At 32.4% G+C, this 22,607-nt stretch overlaps 2 protein-coding genes across 2 annotated transcripts in view; both read left to right on the plus strand.

Moving 5' to 3' along the window:
- The first annotated feature begins 10,257 nt into the window (after nucleotides 1-10,257).
- The window catches only part of LOC106720097 (tyrosine kinase receptor Cad96Ca), a 43,039-nt gene continuing 30,689 nt past the window's right edge, over nucleotides 10,258-22,607 (plus strand). Inside the window, exon 1 of the mRNA XM_045679166.1 lies at nucleotides 10,258-10,466. The gene's annotated coding sequence lies outside the window, so the exon portion shown is untranslated. The remainder of the gene's footprint in view (nucleotides 10,467-22,607) is intronic.
- Nucleotides 21,129-22,253, plus strand: LOC123721203 (histone-lysine N-methyltransferase SETMAR). Its single transcript, XM_045679089.1, has one exon. It carries the CDS (start codon nucleotides 21,129-21,131, stop codon nucleotides 22,251-22,253), a length of 1,125 nt encoding a protein of 374 aa, XP_045535045.1.

Consider the following 22,607-nt stretch of genomic DNA (forward strand, 5'->3'; position numbering starts at 1 on the left):
GGGTTGTAGATACATACAGACATACATTTACAAACGCGCGTGTTTTTACTTATTTAATAAATTAAATGATTTTATGACGTAGTAAATAATTATATACTTAAATACTTTTATACGAGTACTAAAGTTCTTCGATAAATTGAATTTCTTTGAAAATGTGAAATATTTAGTGCTGTGTTATTTCTAAATTATAAAATTGTATTGAAGCAAAAACACATCAATGATTAAGAATAATAATTATTAATAATAATAAATTAATTAATGTTTATTAATAGGACCATTGCTATTGAAATTAAAGTTCAAGTGTAATAGTAGAGATAGAAAAAGGAAAAATCAAGAATAATGAAGTATGGAAATTCTTTCAAATAATTAGCTATTGCATTTATGTATGTAATTGATTTAATTAATTTTAAATATAATAAATATAAAATATAATTAATTTCATTAACATGTAATGAAATTTAAATATGTGAAACTATTCTAAAATACTTTGAATTAATTATTTTAGTTAATTCTCTGATTTTAATTAGTTTATAAATGTTACATTAATAGATAGATATTTGGTTCAAATGAATTTGAATAATATTATCAGACGAAATATCAAATTTTCCACCCGAAATATTATTTTATGATTCATTATTAATTAAAGCAAAGTAAATATTTTAAGACTTGATATATGGCCTGTCTAGACGTTAACAGATAGCTATGGTACTCCACTACATGATACCTCCAATAATAAAGAATTAAGAGCAATTTAAACCTTAGAAATAAACTTGTGTTTAATATGCCTTTTTGTTAAAATGTTTAAACTTTTTTGAGACATTATTAGTGCTTACTAGGAATACTACCATATAAGCACTCGCCCTGAAGAGGGACCAACGACGGGTTCGACACTAGTTGGTGTCGTCACGGGTGTTTAGATCTACAAGTGTTTCATGCATAATTATTTTATGCGCTTTTATGTTGCTCACTTGTCCCCTTCTCTAAGAAAAAAAAAATGTTCCCTGTTTTTTCTTTTTTTATACATTTATAGTTGATGTCTGAGAGGGAGTAGTACTTTTATTAATCTCCTAGCTAATTAAATTCTTGTCTGTCGCGTTCTCGGAATCCATTAAGTAAACGAGTTTGAATAGGAGGATCCTTTAAAATTATTTATCTTTTAAATCTTTGAAGGATCATGTTTTTAAAAAAGCTTTTTTCTGACTGACCTTTCTGAGAATTTTTTTTGTAGTAATTTTTTAAATAATAAATTTTTTACTGTCTTAATACATATTTGAGGCAGTTTCGCATATTATGTAAATTAAATAGTATATTTATATGGTTTTTCTCTTAGTTGCACGAATAAAATTGTATTTCGTAGGTTGCTACTGGGTCATCGGAAGCGGTAATTGTTCAATTTCCATTGCTAATGCTCATTTAAGGCTACGAATATATTGAGAATTGGAAAGGGAACGATTTTTGTACACCTATTCATGTTTAGTTTTCTTCATTTTTAATACGATCTTTCGCTACTTCATTTGCTTATATAATTAACATTGAGTAAGCTAAAATACTTCTTAAACTGATCAGGTAAAAACGTGACACCATTTTTTAATACGTTTTCATTCCGTCTTTGACAACATAGAGACAGCAATATGGATTAATAGAAGCACCATAAGAGTGAAATCCTGTGGTAGTTTGTACTGTCAGGGAATCTGGCGGTATTCTACCACAAAACTAACAGTCGTTTTGACGTTTCGTAAACATTAAGACGACAACGCGGAAACTTGGAAATTCTTCTAAAGGTGGAACACCGCGAAGGGCCCTGCCTGTACATGCACAATACTCGCAGAATCAACTTGATACAAATTTAAACAGAAACGAACCGTGAATATTAAATACAGATACAATAGATGAAATTCATGTTATGAATTTCGATCGCGGTATGAGACATGACAGAATTCGATGTCAAAAATCCTATCTAAATTGAAGATTTGTACCGTATCAACTTTCCCTACCTAAAACATAAAGCCTGTATTCAGCATTGTAATTTCGAATATTTTTATTTACCTACGTTTTGTGGATAAATAAAAAGAGAATAAAATAAAGAAATTACAATTACAGATAGATACGTGTTGTAGAAATCGTTACTTATACACTTTTCTGTACACTATTCTACAAGACCAAAAGTAAAAAATTTAAACATAAATTGATTCAGTAACTCTGTACCTGATATATACATAGAATATGTGTAGTTCTTGAATCAATTATAATTTTGTTTAATTATTCACTGTCTGAATAAATTACGATTTAATTTCAATATTTAATTTTAATTTCAATATTTAAAACAAATTTCGTGTAAACCACATCTTTCTAAAACAAAAAATTACTAATCCTTTTTTTACTTTAAAACATTACAAGTTTTCGTTTCGTCCAGTACGTGTAACTTTTGTGATATTTTCGTTTTATTAAATATTTTTCAACATCGACAGTCCCAAGAGGACAATCTACAGTTGCTGAAAACTTTTCCTATTAACTTGCGGAATTGAACCGACACCTCACTCATCAGCGATTCACGTAACGTGTTTTGTTAATTTCTCATTTAAAATTTGTAAAATTATAAGAGATATTTTTAGCATATTTTTCCATAGCAACAAGGTAGGTTTTAACACTGGCTTTATTGTTTAGGCCCATTTTATCAAAACTGGCTGCCGCTCGACTCTCTTCACGAGGAGTTAAAAAAAAAATTAATAGCCTGTGTGAATGTCTAGATATGTTCAACATGTATGCCAAATTTCATCGAGATCCGTTGAGCCGTTGTGGAGATACCTTTTTAATATCAAAAGGTGGCAAACGAGCCAACGGCCACCTGAATTGACCGAAATAGCGAGGCGACCGTTGCCCATAGACATCCGCAAATGCAGACGCGTTGCCTACCTTTAACCAACGGAGAAGGAGACGCACAGAAAGAGAATATTTCCACATCTTTTACGTCCCCTATTCCGCCAAATCCACTTCCCCTTCCCATCCTTTCCTAATAAGAAAATGGTGGGAAGGGAATGAGGACTAAAATTAGGCCTCCGGGACCACATTCATCAGACGAAACGCGGAATTGCTTCCACTTGACGCCAGTCTTCTGTGTGGTCGTGGTATTGCACCGGTCGACCCGGCCCATTCGTACACCCAACAAATATAATTGTTGCGGGATCTACAACTGTTAAATCAAACATCCATCCATCTAAACTTTCGTATTTATAATATTATAGTAACATTTTTTCTTCAGTATCCAGACCATTTTTTATTACTAACAAAATTGCTGTAACTTATATTGCCAGTAAAGTAGGACTATTACAATTTTAATGCTAGATTCCTAGTGACATTGTTACTACCTGAAGTTAATGAGTAAGTGTATAAAAGCTTTCAAACGCACCACGTCTGTGACGTCATCTGGTTAGGCTATTCGATCCTCTGCTCCGTTAAATTGTATCGACATTTATAGATCGTAAACTTTAAGAGCGGTAAATACTCTTATTCTATTAATAATCTGGTGTTATTTTATTAACTATCTTACTATTATTATAAATGCGAATGTTTAGATGGATGGATGGTTGTTTGTTTGTAGGTATCTCCAGAAGGGCTCAACGGATCTTGATGAAATTTGGCACGGTTGTAGAACATAGTCTAGAAGAATACATAGGCTACTTATTAAGGCTTTTTTTAATGCCACGCGGACAAAATCGCGGGCGACAACTAGCATTAAATAATTAAGATATCCCATCTTGTTTCTTAATGCTTTAAATTATTTTGTAATCAATATGCGTATTTATGTAATACAGCAAGCACATAACTAATTTAAGCTTGAATAGTATTAAAAACTATCCTGACTAATCCTAGCCATTATATTAACCGTCTCCAAAGAAACTTTCTAGTCTAAATTTAAATCAACTTTACGTGACAAAGTAAAAACAAACATCAAGTATTTTATCTCCAATCTAATCGTGTAACGTAGGTCACTAAAATTACCTCAAACTACGGCCTTAAACCGCTTTGAAACCCTTACTAAAAATAACTTGATATTTTATAACATCAACGATATTTTTATCGCATACAAATTGTTTCAGCCGGTTAATAGATTCAATATTCTCGACCGGTTTACTTCAAACTTTATTTCACAATTTTATAGCAAAAAACTTCGAACGCTCAATTTTCCAAAAGTGTTAAAAGTTAACGGAGATAAAAATAACTAGAACAAGTGAAAGCTATTATTTTTTGAGGCACTTCATAGAACTAACTATGTAGAGTGTCTTAATTTTTACAAAAGCGTATTAGTTTATAATACGCCTTCGCCGTAGGAACGTCGGATAAATGTCCATATGTAAATCGAAAAACATATTGGTACATTGCGGAATCCGAATCTAGGATCTGCTGATTACAAGTCAAGTGCATAACCTCTGAGCCACCGATGCTCATCTTATTAATATTATATCGTACAAAAAAAAAAACATCCTTTTTACAATATTATGAACTAAATTATCACAATGTTTTATAAACATTTCGATTGAAATTAAATTATTTATTTAATTTTATTTACAGAGAACTTTTCCGCTCGAAGTAATAGACTTTAACGATGTCTCAATGTTTCCTTAATAATTAATTAGAGACCGCGCCCACGGCACTCTGCTAGTTGAAAACTGAATCGGTAACAATGTTAATATTAAACAACTGGAAATGTTTTCTTATCCCTAAATTACAAGAATATAGTACCTTAATTATCTTTTCAATATCTGTTTTGCCAACCAATAATTTGTCTATTGAATTATAGGGAGTGAAGTTTTTTTATGTTAATGTAAAAATAAACCACCCCGATTTCAGAAGATTTATATACATATATTTTTTTTAATTAAAAGGGATATGAAACCGACAGTTACATTTGAAAATGTAAATTATTTCTCACCTTTGTTCCAATTAGTTACATAAAATATGCAGAAGACATAATGTAAATTATAAACTCGAATTAAATAAAAACGTGATGTCAAAAAAATAGGGAAAGAAACAAAGAGTTATCTGCAATAAAAAGGGTCCCCTGTAAATGTTAATATAATAAAAGGAAAACGTGATCATAATAAATATATTAAGAGAGTTTTGTTTTCTACTGCTAATAAAAAGTACAACAACGCATCTCAACAAATGAATAGACTTTGTGATTAATATAAAAGACTAGCTTTTACCCGCGACTCTGTCCGCGCGGAATAAAAAATAGAAAACGGGGTAAAAATTATCCTATGTCCGTTTCCTAGTTCTAAGCTACCTCCCCATCAATTTTCAGTCAAATCGATTCAGCCGTTCTTGAGTTATAAATAGTGTAACTAACACGACTTTCTTTTATATATATAGATAACGTAAGGACCTAAGTAAATGTCACAGCTGTATGGCATTACCAAACTATTATGTATCAAACAATCACCAAGTTGTGTCGTCATTTGTTTATTTCATTCAATTATTGAGAAACATTGAAGCAACGGTCTATTGAAGACACATTGTGTGATGTTTACTTCAGTTACGTAATGTACAACATACTAAACATATATTAATAATTTCCCGCATGTTATCATAGGAAAATTAATTGAACCGTTAGCATGATTTAAATCTGGCAGCACGCCAACTGGCGAAACCTTCACGTCGCTCTACTTATCCGAGTTAAAGATATATTTACTCATATACATTTTATATTATTGTATGTTAATATGAAACATATTGAGTGAGATATTATTAAAATAACAAAAAGAGTAAGCTACAAAATAAAGAAAGTAATAAAATGAACATAGAATTTAATCAAAAAGGGTTTTTGCAAATATTTCATGTACCTTCGATACTAAGATTATTAATTCGTAACTTTCCTCTTTTGAAAAAATGGCTGCTTAATTGAGGTTTTTATAAGTTCTTGTTTGTATTGCTTTCCTCCATAGAAATTTAATAGAATCCAATCCAATAATTATGTTTTAAATCTTGACACAGGTACATGAAAGTGGACATTTAAGTGCTTACTATTTCTGTCTTTTATAAAATTGTTGTCATAATTTTTGCGATGCATTAACATAGACATCGAACGCCCATTCCGTAAGTAACACAAAACTTCTGGCCACACTTAGACAATAGGAAACGGACTAGGCTAAGAGCCACCGTTGTACTGAATACTTCTGCCATTTTTCGCAGGGAAGGTAAAGATTACAATTACAAGTGTACAAATCATGCTGATACTGACGTCTTTTAAAAAAAAATAGATACATAAAACCAGCATACAGGCAAGAATTTGGAACTTATTGTTTTTATTTAATAAAGGGATATGCGAGAACTTGTCAGGTCCTGTCAATCAAACGTCAAAGCTTCCGCACAATTTACGATTATGAATATTTTACGATGGCGAAAATTTTCGCCTTCCGTCGTAAACAAGCTGGAATACATTGTACCGCTTCTTTTATAAGCTAAGCCTTCTAGATGTTCAGGAGTGGTATTTTCTGTTTACCAACCTCATGCGTACTAAAATATTTTAACAAAGTCTGTATAGAGGTTATTATTTAACTTTTCTATGTGATAGTATTAATGTAAAACTTATAACTCTTATTGTACCATTGTATGTTAGTTACATATTGCGGCAGGTCATAAAGCGAATAGTTCCAAACTCGCCAATTTTAAATTAAAAATGTTTTCAACAAACCGCTCACTAAGCTCAGAGTTTTGCAAATTTTACGTTTTTGTTTTTAATTCCCGGTAAAATAGACGTAACAAAACAAATAGTAGTGAATAAATAAACATATAACGATGTCTACATTTAAAAGATCTCTGTGTAATTCGCATTGAGTTCCACAGAGATCCTGGATAGCATTTAACCTAAACACAAAATAGATTAAAAATACCTTCTAGTTTTAGATTGTAATAGTTCACTTTATATACGAACACAAGCAAAACTATGTATTTTGCAATCATTTTGATATTGAAATCAATTTACACCAGTAATAAATAAGTACTTCAAATGAAATGAGAAAACTTCAAAAAAATGGAAAGATTTCTTAAACAAAATAACTTATCCGAAAAAGAAATGGTTTAGTTAATCATGTGAGTTTTTAGTCTGACATTTGTTTAAAAGAGAAAAATGTTGCAACTCTTTTTTGACGTAGAGAGTTTTGTATAGTTCGTTACTAACAATAGCTCAGCAAATAACAAAGTACGCATTTCCTTTCTATTACATTGCAAATGTTAACTTTTGTATTTTGTACCATTCTTATGTACATTTTGGAACATATTTTATTTTCCTTTTATATCTATACACCCTTGCATAAAAACAAGTAGTTAACTGTCTTGTCCTCTTTGAAAAAATAGAGACGACATTATGTTTAATATATAGGTTTTGTGAGAGTTTTCATGAACAACACAAACTTACCAATAGCTTACTTGTGTCCATTTTCTGTCTTAGCAAAGGAATTATTCATATGTATCTATATGTATCTAATATCTATATCTATAATATCTAGTACTATTTCAGTCTAATTTAATCCTAAACTTTAACCGTTAACATTTTGATATAGAAGCTAGGAGTTGTTAATTAAATGTAACTCAATTTGGCATAAGTTCAAAACCGTGCCGTAGAGATGACAAACCGCATGTTATGAATTCATAAAACCTTCTGGATTTTATTTATCAAGTACATGTGTTATAAATCAAAATCTAACTAATTATATCTTTAAATCTATTCTTGTAAGAATAACGTGTGTGTAGTGAAAAAAGTAGCAATCACTATTTATATAATCGCATAGTGTAATATGTTATTGGTTGAATCACCTGTAAAATTTTAATAGCAATATTTACCTTAATATTTTTGCCATTGTTTTTACAAGGAAGTTAAACGACTGTGGACCTAAAGACCTTGTAATATTTTATTAAATGAATATCAACACTCCGAGCCTCTCAATCTAATCCATAGATCTTATATAGCTCGATACAAGACACAGATTATAAGAACAATATATATTGTAATAAAAAAAGAGTACCCAAGATTTGATAGGACTATTGCAGAGAAGATTTATGTTATTGACTGATTTATTTTCCTTGTTAACTGATTTATTAATGAATTAGTTAATCTAATTTCAAAATAAAGACAGTTTATTATTTACTGTATAAAATATATTGTAAAAAAATTTTACAATCACCTAAATCCGTCTTTAACAATTTGCGGCAATTGACGATATAAAATAAAATATCTAAAATTATGTGTAACCGTGTCCTATTTTTGATTAACATTAAAGCAAGGCGACAAATAAGTTACATGAATAACATCTAACATTGTTTCCCCATTCCCGTTTCCCTGTAATTGTACTAGGTGAGTAATTGGCCACGATATTTGAGTACTTCTGTAGTGGGTTAGGTAGTTCGAAAACAAGTTAGTTTAAACACATTGTACAAACAGGTCTCCTAATACTATAAAGGTAGTTTTTCAATTGATTTGAACGAAGTTCGTAACAATATAAAAGTCTGTTGCTTGCTGACTAAACTAAGTTATTATTTTATATTGTACAAAACCAAATTCTTATAAGAAAATTTTGTTCTTACTTTCCCCGTTAATTCCTGAGCTTAATAAAGGAATATAAGTCTGAATAAAAACTAAAAGAGGCCATGCCAACCTTATCCGTTACCAATACCAGCGCTAACAAAGTTCATTAAATCAAAACAAAACTCCTTTAAAACCTTATTGTGTATAAAAATATTGTTATGAGGGTTTCGAGAAAATTCAATATACCTAAACTATATTTTCATTAGAATATTTCAATGATTTTTCATAGTCACAATGGAATGGAAACACGCATAAGTATTTACTTGACACGAAAAAAATTACTACTCTCGATTGGACATCCAGTCCAAAAAGGAACTTATCGGTTTCATTTTTAGCCGACTTCAAAAAGAAGGAGGTTTATAATCTCCTTCTTCATTTATTCGACTGTATTTTTTTGTATGTTACCGCGTAGTTCAACCCCAGGTGCTCCGATATTGATAAATAAAAGTAATCGAAAATTTTGATTGCAGATGGGTCCCATTTTTTATTAATTTTTAAAATAACTAGAAGACTATTAGATTTTGAGTTTAACTGTAAAATGCTTTGCGAAAATTAAGGACTTTTTGATTTCATCGCTTACGTAGGCTAAACTATAGGATAGGTCCTTATGTAGGCATAAAAATGATGTATAGAAGAATTGTAGCTCTTTGAATGTGCTAAATAATAGTCCGTTTCTTACTTTAGAGGGTTTTCATGACATTATTTTCATACTTTTTAGTGCATTTTGTCTGAGATTGTTATTTATGAAGTCGGATTTTTTATAAAGATTTTCCAAATCAATATTACATAATAGGTAAGAGAAAAACATTTTACTAGACAGAACTTTTGTCTGACAAAGCTCGTGGAGAGAGCTCAACCGTTAAAATGCCATGTGTTTTTTGTGACGTAAACAAAATGTATGCAGCTATTCTCTAATTGTAACTTTAGTGAAAAAGGTTTGCGAACGCAATGTTTGTGTCAAAAGATAGAGCACAGTTTTCCTGACTTTGCACATTGTATTTTGTTTATTAATTCTCAAGAAAGTAATGAGATTCAAAGTAAATAGCTACAAGGGATGACGGGAGAAAGTATGGATAGATTGTGTGAAAAAGCATATGCGTAAGAAGGGAGTAAATTCAGGTAGATGGATGATGGAGATGTATGGAGAAGAAGTATACCAATTTCCATTTAATTGATTCCACGCAAGGAAAAGAGGTAGATTGATGGTGATTTATTTTATGATTCTTCGAGATACCAGTAATTGTGACGTTTCCGTTAATTTAAAATTTTAAAAGACAGCTGAATCAATAGATCTTATAAGAATTACCCATCATTTATCTCATCGGATATTGGTGACTAAAGGGAAAACATTTCATAAAAAAGTCACAAGTTCCAACAAGTTTTAACATCAAGCCCAAATACATAAACCACCTCATATCCATCAGGGTAAGGTCGAACGAGATTCTGATTCATTTGAACGTTCATTATCGAGTAGAGCTTTCTTTTGTAACTGAAATGCACCTTTAGTACCCTTCAATAAGATATACATTTGATAAGTTAATATAATTAACATTTTGAATTACGAAAATCGATTCAAAAGTTCAACCAACAAGGTTTAAAATAGCAAATCAAATATTGTTGTAATGTAAGTGGGGGTTAAGGAGGCTTCGGCGCGAGCGCAGCCAGTGTGACGCGGGCGGGCGGTGTGATTGGTCGTCTTCGGCTGTTTCGAAGCGGTTTTAACGGTTTAAAACTCGAACCGAAATAGAACTGCTTTTAACGAGTGAAAGTGCCAAGAGTATGAAATGCACGTGCAAAGTGATTAAGTAAACAAACGCTTTACATGGATCTTTTATGCTGTGGTATTCTGTGAACAGTGAAAACAAAAAGATCAATAGACACCACGGTAGGTCAAACGGTGATTCCGCATTTATAGTTATCAAGTTGTATACCCGCCTGCATTGTATTAAGTAAACAAGAATTTTTCACTTGTAATGAGCACTAATTGGTTGTATTGAGGCTGATAATAGAAAAAAACATGAATAAATTAATTCTTATATTTGAACAAAGAATTTGTTTGAAAAAGAACAGGCGACAATCTGACGCTATTTTGTAAATTAGTTTTTGATTCATGCTAATAATTGATTAAGGAAAATCATTCCTACGTCTGAGTCGGTATGAAACTATTCATTAATCAAATTTCAATGGAACCATTTAACAATTTAAATGGAAGAAACAACAATAATGCGGAAATATTGTGAAACAAAAGGTCACGGGTTTGCATTCGGATTATAATTTTCGATTTATATACTTATAAATTAAATGAAAATATTAATAAAATAAAAACCAACAATCATTTTGCTTTCCAAAATAATGATGATATATGATAATAAAAATTAGACAATTTGAATTAAATTTTAAAGAGATAATAAAAATCTATACGAATTGATCAGAATTAAAAATCAAAAAACAATTCTATCTTCTCTCGTGCCTGCGGCAAATCTGTCGTCGGGCGAAGGTAAAAATCATTATGTCCTCACCATACCTTTATCAAATGTCATATATAGTAAGCAAGGCTTAACAAAGTAATTGTTTTCGGTTTTGAATCCGAATGACAAAATTAAATGTCATAAACATTTTATTAAAGTTATTTAGTTAGCATGTAAGTGACAACATATTTTTCTCGTTTTTAAACCATTTATATTCAGTTATTATTTTAAATTAATTATACTAAAATGATTTTATGTTCCAAATTTAAAATGAACCGTGTTAAGCACAGCAACAAACTTTTTTTTAGTATTAGTATTTCTTGTACTATTCCAAGTTCTAGGATGTTCTAGGATATGATTTAAGACAACGTGACGTAGATTGATAATTGATACAGGATGTTTAACTTTCAAACAACTTTTTGGTTGTAACATTCAAACTTACGTAATTTATAGTTTGAAAGTGTTAGTACATTTCCGTCACGGATATTGAAGGTCAAGTTTTTTAACCAGTTCATAAAGGTACTTAGTAGGACATTTAACATTATACTAGGTTCCAAAAGTAGACGTAACGCTGAATTTTTGCATATAAACAACAGATATTGCACTATTTAAAATATTTTCAAGCAGGCAAAATTATTTAAGCCTAATTAAAGGTTAATCGGTAATAAAATTTAATGTCCGTTCAGAAACTGAGCTTCAGTAGTTTTATTTTCATTATTTACTCTTAATTATGTTTGTTATTTGCACTGTTAATTATTAATTAATTAACGTACGACGCGACGCTGTTAAATGGACACTTCGTTCCGTCAAAGGCCAAATGATTCCATTCACTACTGAGAAGTATTAATCGATACCGGATTCATGTTTTACTATGTTTAATGCCTATGTAAATAGACAATTTGTTTGTTTAATATTATTGAGAAATTATTGAAACTGGAACTTGTATTTATGTACCTATTTATGTATATATATGTATATGTAAATACACTGGAATATGTATTTTGAAAGCACATTCAGCTTTTCCATAATATATCTGTATATTTCGACTTTATGTAAAAAAAGTCATTATTTTGTATTATAGCTTGAGACGGCTTTCATCTCGCTGAGTACTTAAATCACCTCAATTTATACGTGCTCATTTTTCCTCGTGCGATGAATAGAAGTATTTACTTTCGTCGTTTCGCACAATTATGGTGTTGACTGACTTTATTATAATTGGATGTTAAAATGTTGTGTTTTTATATTTTACACTAAAATTATATAGATAAAGTAATGAACTAATCATTGGTTGCTGAATCCAAAATCTCTGTACAAAACTGTCAACCCTCTCAATGTCTGACAAAACAGAAATAGAAATATGTTTTATACAAATATTTTGATTTCAGAAACCTTGAATTTATCCCTTTGAATTCTAAGTATGGATTTTAATTAGTTAAGGGACCCTTATTAAAGTTATTTTATAGTAACTCCTACTTGAGTATTGTGAATTTATTTTAACATAAAAAAGAGATAATTATCCCGTTATCAATTTTTGTGGTCAATGACTTTCCATTGTTCGTGACTACCGAGAGTAAAAAAATCATCGAGACACTCGAATGATGAGGCTGCAAATCTTATAGCTTTTGTCATTGTTATAAATATGAAATTAACGTAAGAAATGAAACAAAACTGAATCGAAAATGAAATCCTATGTATATTGAAATTCTTTTGAAGAAAAAAAAAATACTAATCGATCAAAATTATGTTTTAACATCAAGAAGACAATAACACTCTAGTAACTCCTTACCCATAACTTCCTTGCTTGCTTGCTTGCTTGCTTGTAACAAGTAAGTATCTGTAATTTGTGTGCCAGAAACGTTTTTTACCAAGAGGATGGCATATAACGTTTCTAGTACACATTAGATAATATGAATGAGGTATATTACACATATGAAAGAGGGCAGATCCTCTTTCTGTGCGATCGCTACTCAGTCCATTAAATATAGGCAAGGCATCTGCAAATACGGATGTCTATGGGCAAAAGTCATTTCTCTATTTTGATGAATTTTAGTAGCCAGTTGCTCTTTTGTCACCTTTGCTATAAAAAAAGAACAAGACAATCACTTGCCTTATCGAAAAATTATTGTCAGTTCTATACATTTTCGAAGTTCATTATGGAATCTTTTCGGAGCGAAGGCACTTTGTTTACTTCTTGCCATAAACAACTACGAACCATCGCTTAACATGTGTTGTTAAAACCCCGTTAATTCTAATGATAAATACGAGTCATTGCCTTCAGAGGAAAGCAATACGTTGTGGCTAATTACAGTTTACTTGCTTGAACTTCTTTCGAATTACTTAACGACATTTGAATGGCTTCCTATTTACTCTATGACTGACGAGATATGTAAAATTAATTATAACTGACTAGCTTTCATCCGCAACTCCGTCCGCGCGGCATTTAAAAAAATTAATTTGTAGCTTATGTGTTCTTCCAGACTATGTTCTACATCTATTCATCAGCCGTTCTGGAGATACCTTGTAACAAATATCTATCCATCCATCTAAATATTTGTAATTTTATTACCATCAATAAATCTTTTTATAATTACATTAATAAAAATTACTGTTCAAAAAACAAGTAGCGTAGTACAGAAATGACATTAACGTGGAGTATTACAATTGAAAATTAAGTTTTGGAAAGTTTAACATAGAGAACAAAATTCTATCAGTTTGTTTTTAGACATAACTGTAATAAATGTCACAAGTACCAATACTGTTTGTTATAAAATCTCTCTGTTTACTGAATTTCAAATAAGATACATGTTGAAATATAACATGTTCTGGTTTAAGTTTAGTATTCCTAAGTAAACATACTAAGGTGCTTTATTTACCTTAACTTCCGACTGGTTCCGCATTAGTCGGAAACTTAAGAGCACTTCTGTTACACTAAAGCCCTTGTAATTAATGTAAATATGAATAAACCAATCCTATCAAGAAATTCAATAAGCTACAATTTAGTTTGAATCGCTGTATAAACAATTAATCTAAAGGGTATTTACTATTAACCGGAATAAGTTTGTGTGTCCGGTAGAAAACCAGTTGTAGTATACAGGGCGGAAGTAAAGGCATTTTTAACGTAAATATTTTTGGTTGTAATGCCATTTTGCGCCTCAATTTCCGATCCGGAAAACACGGTTACCATGTCTTCATTAATTTCTATAATCAAGGAAATGGTTCACATTCTAGGTTAATGTAATATAAGTTTTAATTTTATTTAATACAAGTGACAACAAATAATTATGCATTTAGTGTTTTTAACGTAAAAACTCGGACAAAAAATATACATGTACCTTTGTGCATGAAAAAACAGGTGTGAATTATTTCACATCAAATCAAAAAGTCGTCTTCTAACAAGCGTTCTTGAAATTTCTCTTGTAAAGACAAAATAAGTATGTGTACAGTCGCACACACAATGCATCGTCATTCCTAAAGACTAGTTATTTCGTTCATCAGTGATGCTATCAAACCCTTAAATAGCTGACAGGAAATACAATCGCAATGTCAAGTTAAGTTGTAACAAAATACAGCAGTTTCTCCAAACCTAAACAAATTTTGATATACAATATTACTTGTGAAGTTTAAACTTCGATGCCGTACATACGCAGTGTACTGTACACTAGAGTTTGGAATAGCAAGGTTTCCCTGATCGTCCATCTCGCGGCCACCCACCTGTTTACGCGGTTAGCCAAATGGAGGCACTTATGCGTGAACGGGGCACGACAGCTTGATAGATGACCCTTTGAAATTGTTAAATCCATTTTCCACTACGCGAGGAGGCGTGCGCGATCGTCATTTGAAAGAGACTCACGTGCCCTATTTTGAAATGCACAGGACAAAATGACATACGCATATTGCCAGCGGCAAACAGCTTCCCGCGTGGTGGAAAAAGAGCATGCGGTGTCTAACAACTTTTGGCTAAACGCGTCAAGTTTTAAATAATTTACAAATTGATATATCTTAAACATTTTTACCACACTTTTAACATTCATATCAACGACTTGTCTTACTTTTTCTAGTTATTCCATTGAAGTTTATTTCACGTCGAACGGGTTTATTGACGGTGAAAGTGAGTTCAAGTGAATTTAAGACGACATCAGAGCAGTTGAAATATTTAGGTGAACTTTTTACTTTACTACAGGTTATTTTACTATATTTTACGACGATTTGTTCTGAAGAGAGTGTTTATTCAGTTTAGGGATCCATGCTTCTTGATGTGACGATAACACTTACTAGAAATTCGGCTCTTATCCTAAACTAACAGAATTTTTTCACAATTTTTGTCAGAAAAGGGCCGCAAAAAAAGTTCATTTATTGTGAAATGATGGATTTAATTTATAAACATCTCTTTTTATAAATTGTTTCTGTTCATTGTTTTTACAAATTGTCAAATTCTACATTAAAAAATGTCATGTCATGAGTTTGACTTGAGTTTTTAAGGTATGCGAAGGGTTACGATTTCTACTTGTAGGTTCCGAATTAACTTCCTTATGAAAAATGTATTCTGAATACAAAAAATAACATGATTCTTCAATTTATTTTTAATTTTAAAGGTTGTCGACACAAAAATAACCGCGAATATTAAGACGTGACGTGACGTACTTAAATGTCAAAGTTTTACGTGACTGGCCTTGTGCAGGCACGAGTGACAATACCGCTATGGTTCCGTAGCCAACTTGAAATATATAATTTTACTATAATTACAAAATAAATTTACTTGTAAACATCGTTACTTAATGCCGGTTTCCACTACCAAAATACGTATACTTAAACATGATATTCTCTTTGTTTTATGAAATATATTATTGTATGTACCATTTCCACTAGCGAACCGAACATCTATATAGAAATAACTGGAAACATGCATCACATCGTGGTTCCTTACGTAAATAATATCAAACCGATTGCTGATTTCAACAATTTGAATTCTACACCATTTTTGTGTGTGCATGTGTGTATATGTATTAAACTCACATAAAGAAAAAAATGTGTTTTTTTTCCATATTCCAAAAGCTTTAACGGAACCAAAGTATGGAACCAACTTACCTTTATTATAACTTTTTTATTACGCTTTACTCTTTTATTTTTCACGTGTTTAACAAAAAGTCATTTTGATTTAGGCGTAGTATTTCTACTGAAAAAAAAAAACATGGAAATCTCATCTGCAATTTAAAATAATCCTACACAAATAAAATTCGTAGTTTGAGGAAATTTCCAGACCGTTTATTGTGTTCAATTTCATTGCATTTAACATATTTAACCAAACACTCAAAGTTGAATTAACTTAGTAACTTCAAGATTCTTCCTTCAATTTTGAACGTAAACAAAGTTTTAATTGCATTGTTCCGAGTACTCTATGCAATGCTTCCATTACAGTTAAGTACATTTCAACGTTTTTTTTTTTAAATAGTTAATAATAATAAGTTTTGTTATTGTAACTAACCAACAAGAGTTAGGCAGGAACTTTATGTTCTTAAATTTTCAACCAACAGTATTGAATGTTCTATTTGTTTATGATTATTTGTATTTAGTAGTAGGAGATGAGAATAGATATAGGAAAATTATTTTGACAATAATTCTAAAATTTATTTATCCCCTTACCTAAATAGTTTAGCAACTCACTGTTAGATTATAATTAAATAGTTGTCGCCCGCGAGCCAGTCCTTATTAGTCCTAATCCTTATTAGTAGCCTACTTGTTCTTCCAGATAATTCTCTATAACTATGCCAAATTTCATCAAAATCTGTTGAGCCGTTCTGGAGATACCTCCAAACATCAATGTATCCATCTATCCAAGCATTCGCATTTATAATATTTGTAAGATTTAAAATTATCCACAGCATGACGTACACGCCTACACTAAAATACGTAATAAATCATAAATTATACATAATAAATATAAGCAAATGACCACAAGGTCATTACACCCTTGAACCTCATGGATGCACCTACGCTTCTACGTTCCAATGACTGATTCATACTTCTTCACCACTCTAACATATGTCAACAGATGAGATGGATATAGCTTAGAATAGAGTTAAAACGCTCTTACACTAACGTTTAATGCATCAAAGAATTAACTAGATTTAAAATATTTTATACATATAGGATTTATATAAGTTGCCTTTAAGTGACTTGACTTGAAGTAAAAATCACACTAATAAACAAGGCTTATTGTTAGGTGTAGGTCATCCTTATATCCACAAGAAATGTAATCAAAATTACTAAACTCTTACAAATCCTGTGCCAACTTTTGCTTGCAAGATGTCATATCTTATAACTAAAGTAGCATGTACTTTTTATCTTAATTTAGGCAAATTTGGAGTTTGTTTCGGCGAATTATAAACAGATAATTATGTTTTACTTTCCTTGTAATTTAAAAAAAAAGAAAAACTACTTTAGAGCGTATCTGATTGGTATTGGATAAACTGTTAGAAACATTTTTTTTATTTTTTATTTAGCCTTTTTATTCCAATATTTGGACCCCTTTCTGAGTATAGGCCTCCTCCAACCTTTTCCACCTGTCCCTATCTCTTCCCTGTTTGATCCAATCTCTTCCCACCTCTTGTACTATATCGTCTTCCCAACGTTGTTTTGGTTTGCCGACTTTTCTTGCACCTGATGGACCTTTCCATTTGGTGGTTTCAACTGTCCACCTTCTGTCTTTGCATCTTGTTAGAAACATTAGTCACAATCAAAACACTGATCCACAGTAACACCAAACACAAGAGCCAACACGTTGAGTCACTTGACTTTACACTGTCGTAATATGTATAAAAAATATTTTAGTACCTTTGTTCATATCAAAAGGAATGAAGGTACAGTTGGATTTATTTAATTTATTAATCTATGCAAAAATTAATCTATGGTAATTTTTTCTTCTTCTTTATTGAAGTGTGTGAACTGACATATGCCTCCATGCTGAATTATACATAAAAGGATAATATCTATATATATAAAAGAAAGTGGTGTTAGTTACACTATTTATAACTCAAGAACGGCTGAATCGATTTGACTGAAAATTGGTGGGCAGGTAGCTTAGAACCAGGAAACGGACATAGGATAATTTTTACCCCGTTTTCTATTTTTTTATTCCGCACGGACGGAGTCGCGGGTAAAAGCTAGTATTTAAATAATTTAAAATCTTCAACTGTTTTAATTTTATACCATAACTTCCTTTAGGGACAACAATTTTATTTTATTTATATCAGGAAAATAAATTAGATGATAGTATAGAAAATATGATAGAGTTTATAACCTTAAAAACTTATTTGTAACTATTAGGTCCTTACATATGAAATTGGCGTTTTTCGTACTGGCCACTTTAATCACGAATTTCTCCTCTTTGGTAAGGAATTCCAAATTAAAATTTGTACAGCTATAGACTCATGTATTTGTGGTTCGATGACCGTCATTCATTTGTTTTTTTTCTTCTGTTTTTTTCTGTTTGCGTCACTCATTTTACAAAATGGAAAACTTAAAATATCGCATTATTTACGAGTACGAGTTCCGCCGTGGCCTAGTGCTGCGGAAACGACTCGAAGGGTGAATGATGTGTATGGCGGTCGTGTTGCAAAAGAAAACACAGTTCGTTTTTGGTTCCAACGTTTTCGTTCTGGAAATTTCGATCTGCAGAACAAGCCCCGTGGACGGCCTGAGACTCAAGTTGATAATGAAGAGTTGAAGGCTATTGTGGAAGCGGAACCATCGCAAACCACGTCCGAGTTAGCTGCAGGCTGCGATGTTAGTGATAAAACTGTTTTAATTCACTTGAAGCAAATTGGGAAGATTAAAAAGCTTGAAAGGTGGGTACCTCACGAATTGACTGAAGCAAACCGGCAAACGCGCGTCGACTGTTGCGTTACATTACTAAACCGGCACAATAATGAAGGTATTTTAAACCGAATCATTACCTGTGATGAAAAATGGGTTCTTTACGATAATCGGAAGCGCTCAGCGCAATGGTTGGATCCTGGCCAGCCAGCCAAATCCTGCCCCAAGCGAAAATTAACCCCAAAAAAGTTACTTGTAAGCGTTTGGTGGACTAGTGCCGGTATTGTTCATTACAGTTTTCTCAAATCTGGCCAGACTATTACGGCTGATGTCTATTGTCAGCAATTGCAAACTATGATGGAAAAGCTAGCGGCTAAACAACCTAGGCTGGTCAATCGCTCCACGCCACTGCTGCTTCACGACAACGCTAGACCACACACTGCGCAACAGACGGCTACTAAATTAGAAGAGCTTCAATTGGAAAGTCTAAGACATCCTCCGTACTCCCCGGACCTTTCTCCAACAGATTACCATTTTTTTCGAAATTTGGATAACTTCTTGCAAGGGAAAAAATTCAACTCCAATGGGGTAGTCCAAATCGCCTTCAAAGATTTTATTGATTCCCGTCCGACTGGTTTTTATAGTAAAGGGATCAATGAACTACCTATGAGATGGCAAAAGTGCATAGAAAATAATGGTTCATACTTTGATTAATTAAATATATTATATTAAAAAATATTCGACTTTTTGTTCCTCCCATACAAAACGCCAATTTCATATGTAAGGACCTATTATCTAACCAAGCATTGATAAAATCTTCTTTCGTTCTAATACTTTATTTAGCAACTTTACTCAATTGATAGAGCTTCCATATTTTCCGATACAATGCTGGCTTTGAAGCTTAGTAGTTTGCGACACTGTTTGCTTATAGAATATTAAACATTGCCTTTGTCAGTATGAATGTCGAGTCAAATAATGTCCGTGCAAAAATTGACGGCAATCCAAAGCAAATCCTTATAGGTATGGCGCAATCGATCTAGAAAGGTCCGTATTCTTCATTCTGTAGGATGATATTTTATTAGACGACTTCAAAAAGAGGTTATCAATTCGACTGTATTTTTTTATCGTCTGTTAACAGTATTAAGTTAGTATATATATTTTAAATATTTTTATAGTCTATACTCGTAGATAAAATTATTAAATTTTTATTAAGACAGTTAACTTTGGGATAGAATAATTTTAATAAGTAGTAAAAAGTGAGTCATGTAACATGAATTCTCAGTAACGTGATTTCATGGAACTTGACCTTTTAATAACTATCGACTTACGAGTATTGAGACGTGTAAGTTTAAGGTTATATTTTTTTATGATTTCTTATTTCAGTAGCCGGTGGACAGAAATGACTAATTTCCATTTATTTAGTATTTTTCACATCTTAAGTCTTTAACTAATGAAGTAGACATAATCCATTTATATCTTAATTCCAATACCCATATGTCGTAATTATGAGCAATATTATTATAAAAAAGCTAACCTTTCTTAAGCGTAGTATTGAATATTTTAAGAACAGTTAAATACATTCGTAAATACACAATCTTGTTTTCTCTTTCCTTAAAACATAACGAGTCACGAATTCGTGACCGCGTCACTAGATAAAAGTACAGAAGAATCCAATATCACGCTGAGTTTCACTTGCTAAGACACAAGCGTAAATTCTTTCCTAGAAAAAATCTGGTTGTTAACTTCGAAAGTATTTTAAACTAGCTTTTACCCGCGACTCCGTCCGCGCGGAATAAGAAATAGAAAACGGGGTGAAATTTATCCTATGTCCGTTTCCTGGTTCTAAGCTACCTGCCCACCAATTTTCAGTCAAATCGATTCAGCCGTTCTTGAGTTATAAACAGTGTAACTAACACGACTTTCTTTTATATATATAGACTAGCTGTCGCCCGCGACTCCGTCCGCGCGGAATAAAAAATAGAAAACGGGGTAAAAGTTATCCTATGTCCGTTTCCTGATTCTAAGCTACCTGCCCACCAATTTTCAGTCAAATCGATTCAGCCGTTCTTGAGTTATAAATAGTGTAACTAACACGACTTTCTTTTATATATATAGATTAGATCGCGTCGATAAAAATTATTGCTCTTCTACAGCGTGTCCGCCGGAAGAGTTTATACTTTGGATTTCGGTTTCGCCGAGTGGGAAGGCGGTGGAGCGGGGAGAGGGGTATCGTTCGACGCGGCATTGTTGCGGGTTGTTTAGTAGCCATGAGTCAGTGGACAGTAGCGCATCGCGCCTTTGCGGTCGAGGCGTATTTCGCAAACAATAATTCCGTCAATGTGGCTAGACGTAAGTTTTGTTCTCACTTCGATATCCGACGATTAAACGATGGCCCATCGAACCAATTGATTTGGGCGTGGGTAAAGAAGTTTCGAAAAACTGGATCAGTGCAAAATAAGCCTCGAGCTGGACCTTCAACGTCTGTTACTAGTCCTGAAAACGCAGAACTTGTAAGAAGGGAAATTTTGCAGAACCCGCGTAAGTCTATTCGGAAGATTGCAGCATCAACGGGTGTGAAAAAGACTTCAGTTCATAAAATTATTCGTAAACAATTAAAATTCCATCCATACAAGCTTCAAGTTACCCAGCAGTTGAAAGAAGATGATTTCATTAAAAGGAAGAATTATGCTGAAGTCATTCTGGAACGATTTTCCACTCCTACTCGATTATGTAACATCTTTTTTAGCGATGAGGCGCACTTTCATATTGGTGGGTACGTAAATAAGCAGAATATGCGATATTGGAGCGCATACAATCCTAAAGAGATCCATGAAAGGCCCCTTCACTGCCCAAAGACTACAGTTTGGTGCGCCATTTCTGGTAATGGGATTATTGGGCCTTATTTTTTCGGTAGAGGTGAAACTGTCAACGCTGAACGTTACTGCGCGATGTTGGACAACTTTTTTATACCGGAGCTGCATCAACATGTCAGTTACAATAATAGGACTCATTTTCAGCAGGATGGGGCTACCGCACACACCGCTAGGGTCACAATGACTAAGGTGAAAGAGCTTTTTCCCGGAAAATTAATTAGTCGATTTGGTGACATACCCTGGCCCCCTAGATCTCCCGATCTCAGTCCTTGCGACTTTTTTTTGTGGGGATATTTAAAATCTCGCGTATACAGTGATTCGCCATCAACAATACAGGCCCTACAAGCCAATATCGAACGCGAGATTGCGGCTATCAGTCCAGAACTTTGCAAGCGAGTTTTCACCAACATGAAGGAAAGATTGCAAGAGTGTGCGCAGCGAGAAGGACGTCATTTAAGTGGAGTTATCTTTAAAAAAATAAAATCCGCGTTATTCTTCTGTAATATGATCAATAAATAACTTTGATAGTTCTCATGGTTTATTTTATTTTCATTCTTTAAGTATAAAATCTGCCGGCGGACACCCTGTATATTATATTGACTTACTTTACCATTTATGTACTGTTTACATTAAACTGATCTACATCTGGTAATCATTATTAATCTTGTAAACTGACTTTCACAATAATTTCGATTTATAATATGTTCATCGATAGCTCTTGTTTTTTTGGATCGAAGTTCCTTATCGCGCGTTGTGAAAGGGGGCTAGACGGAAAAAAATTCTTACGAAGAGTTGTCACGACACTTTTTGCTATAGTATGTTAACGACGAATGAGCGCTACTTCACCATGGCAACGACGTGACAATATATAAC

The sequence above is a fragment of the Papilio machaon genome, chromosome 8 (genome assembly GCF_912999745.1).
Source record: "Papilio machaon chromosome 8, ilPapMach1.1, whole genome shotgun sequence".
Classification (NCBI taxonomy): Eukaryota; Metazoa; Arthropoda; class Insecta; order Lepidoptera; family Papilionidae; genus Papilio; species Papilio machaon.

What these genes read in the sequence shown, in the direction of transcription:
- LOC123721203 (XM_045679089.1), top strand. Translation starts at nt 21,129, where the DNA reads ATGAGTCAGTGGACAGTAGCGCATCGCGCCTTTGCGGTCGAGGCGTAT.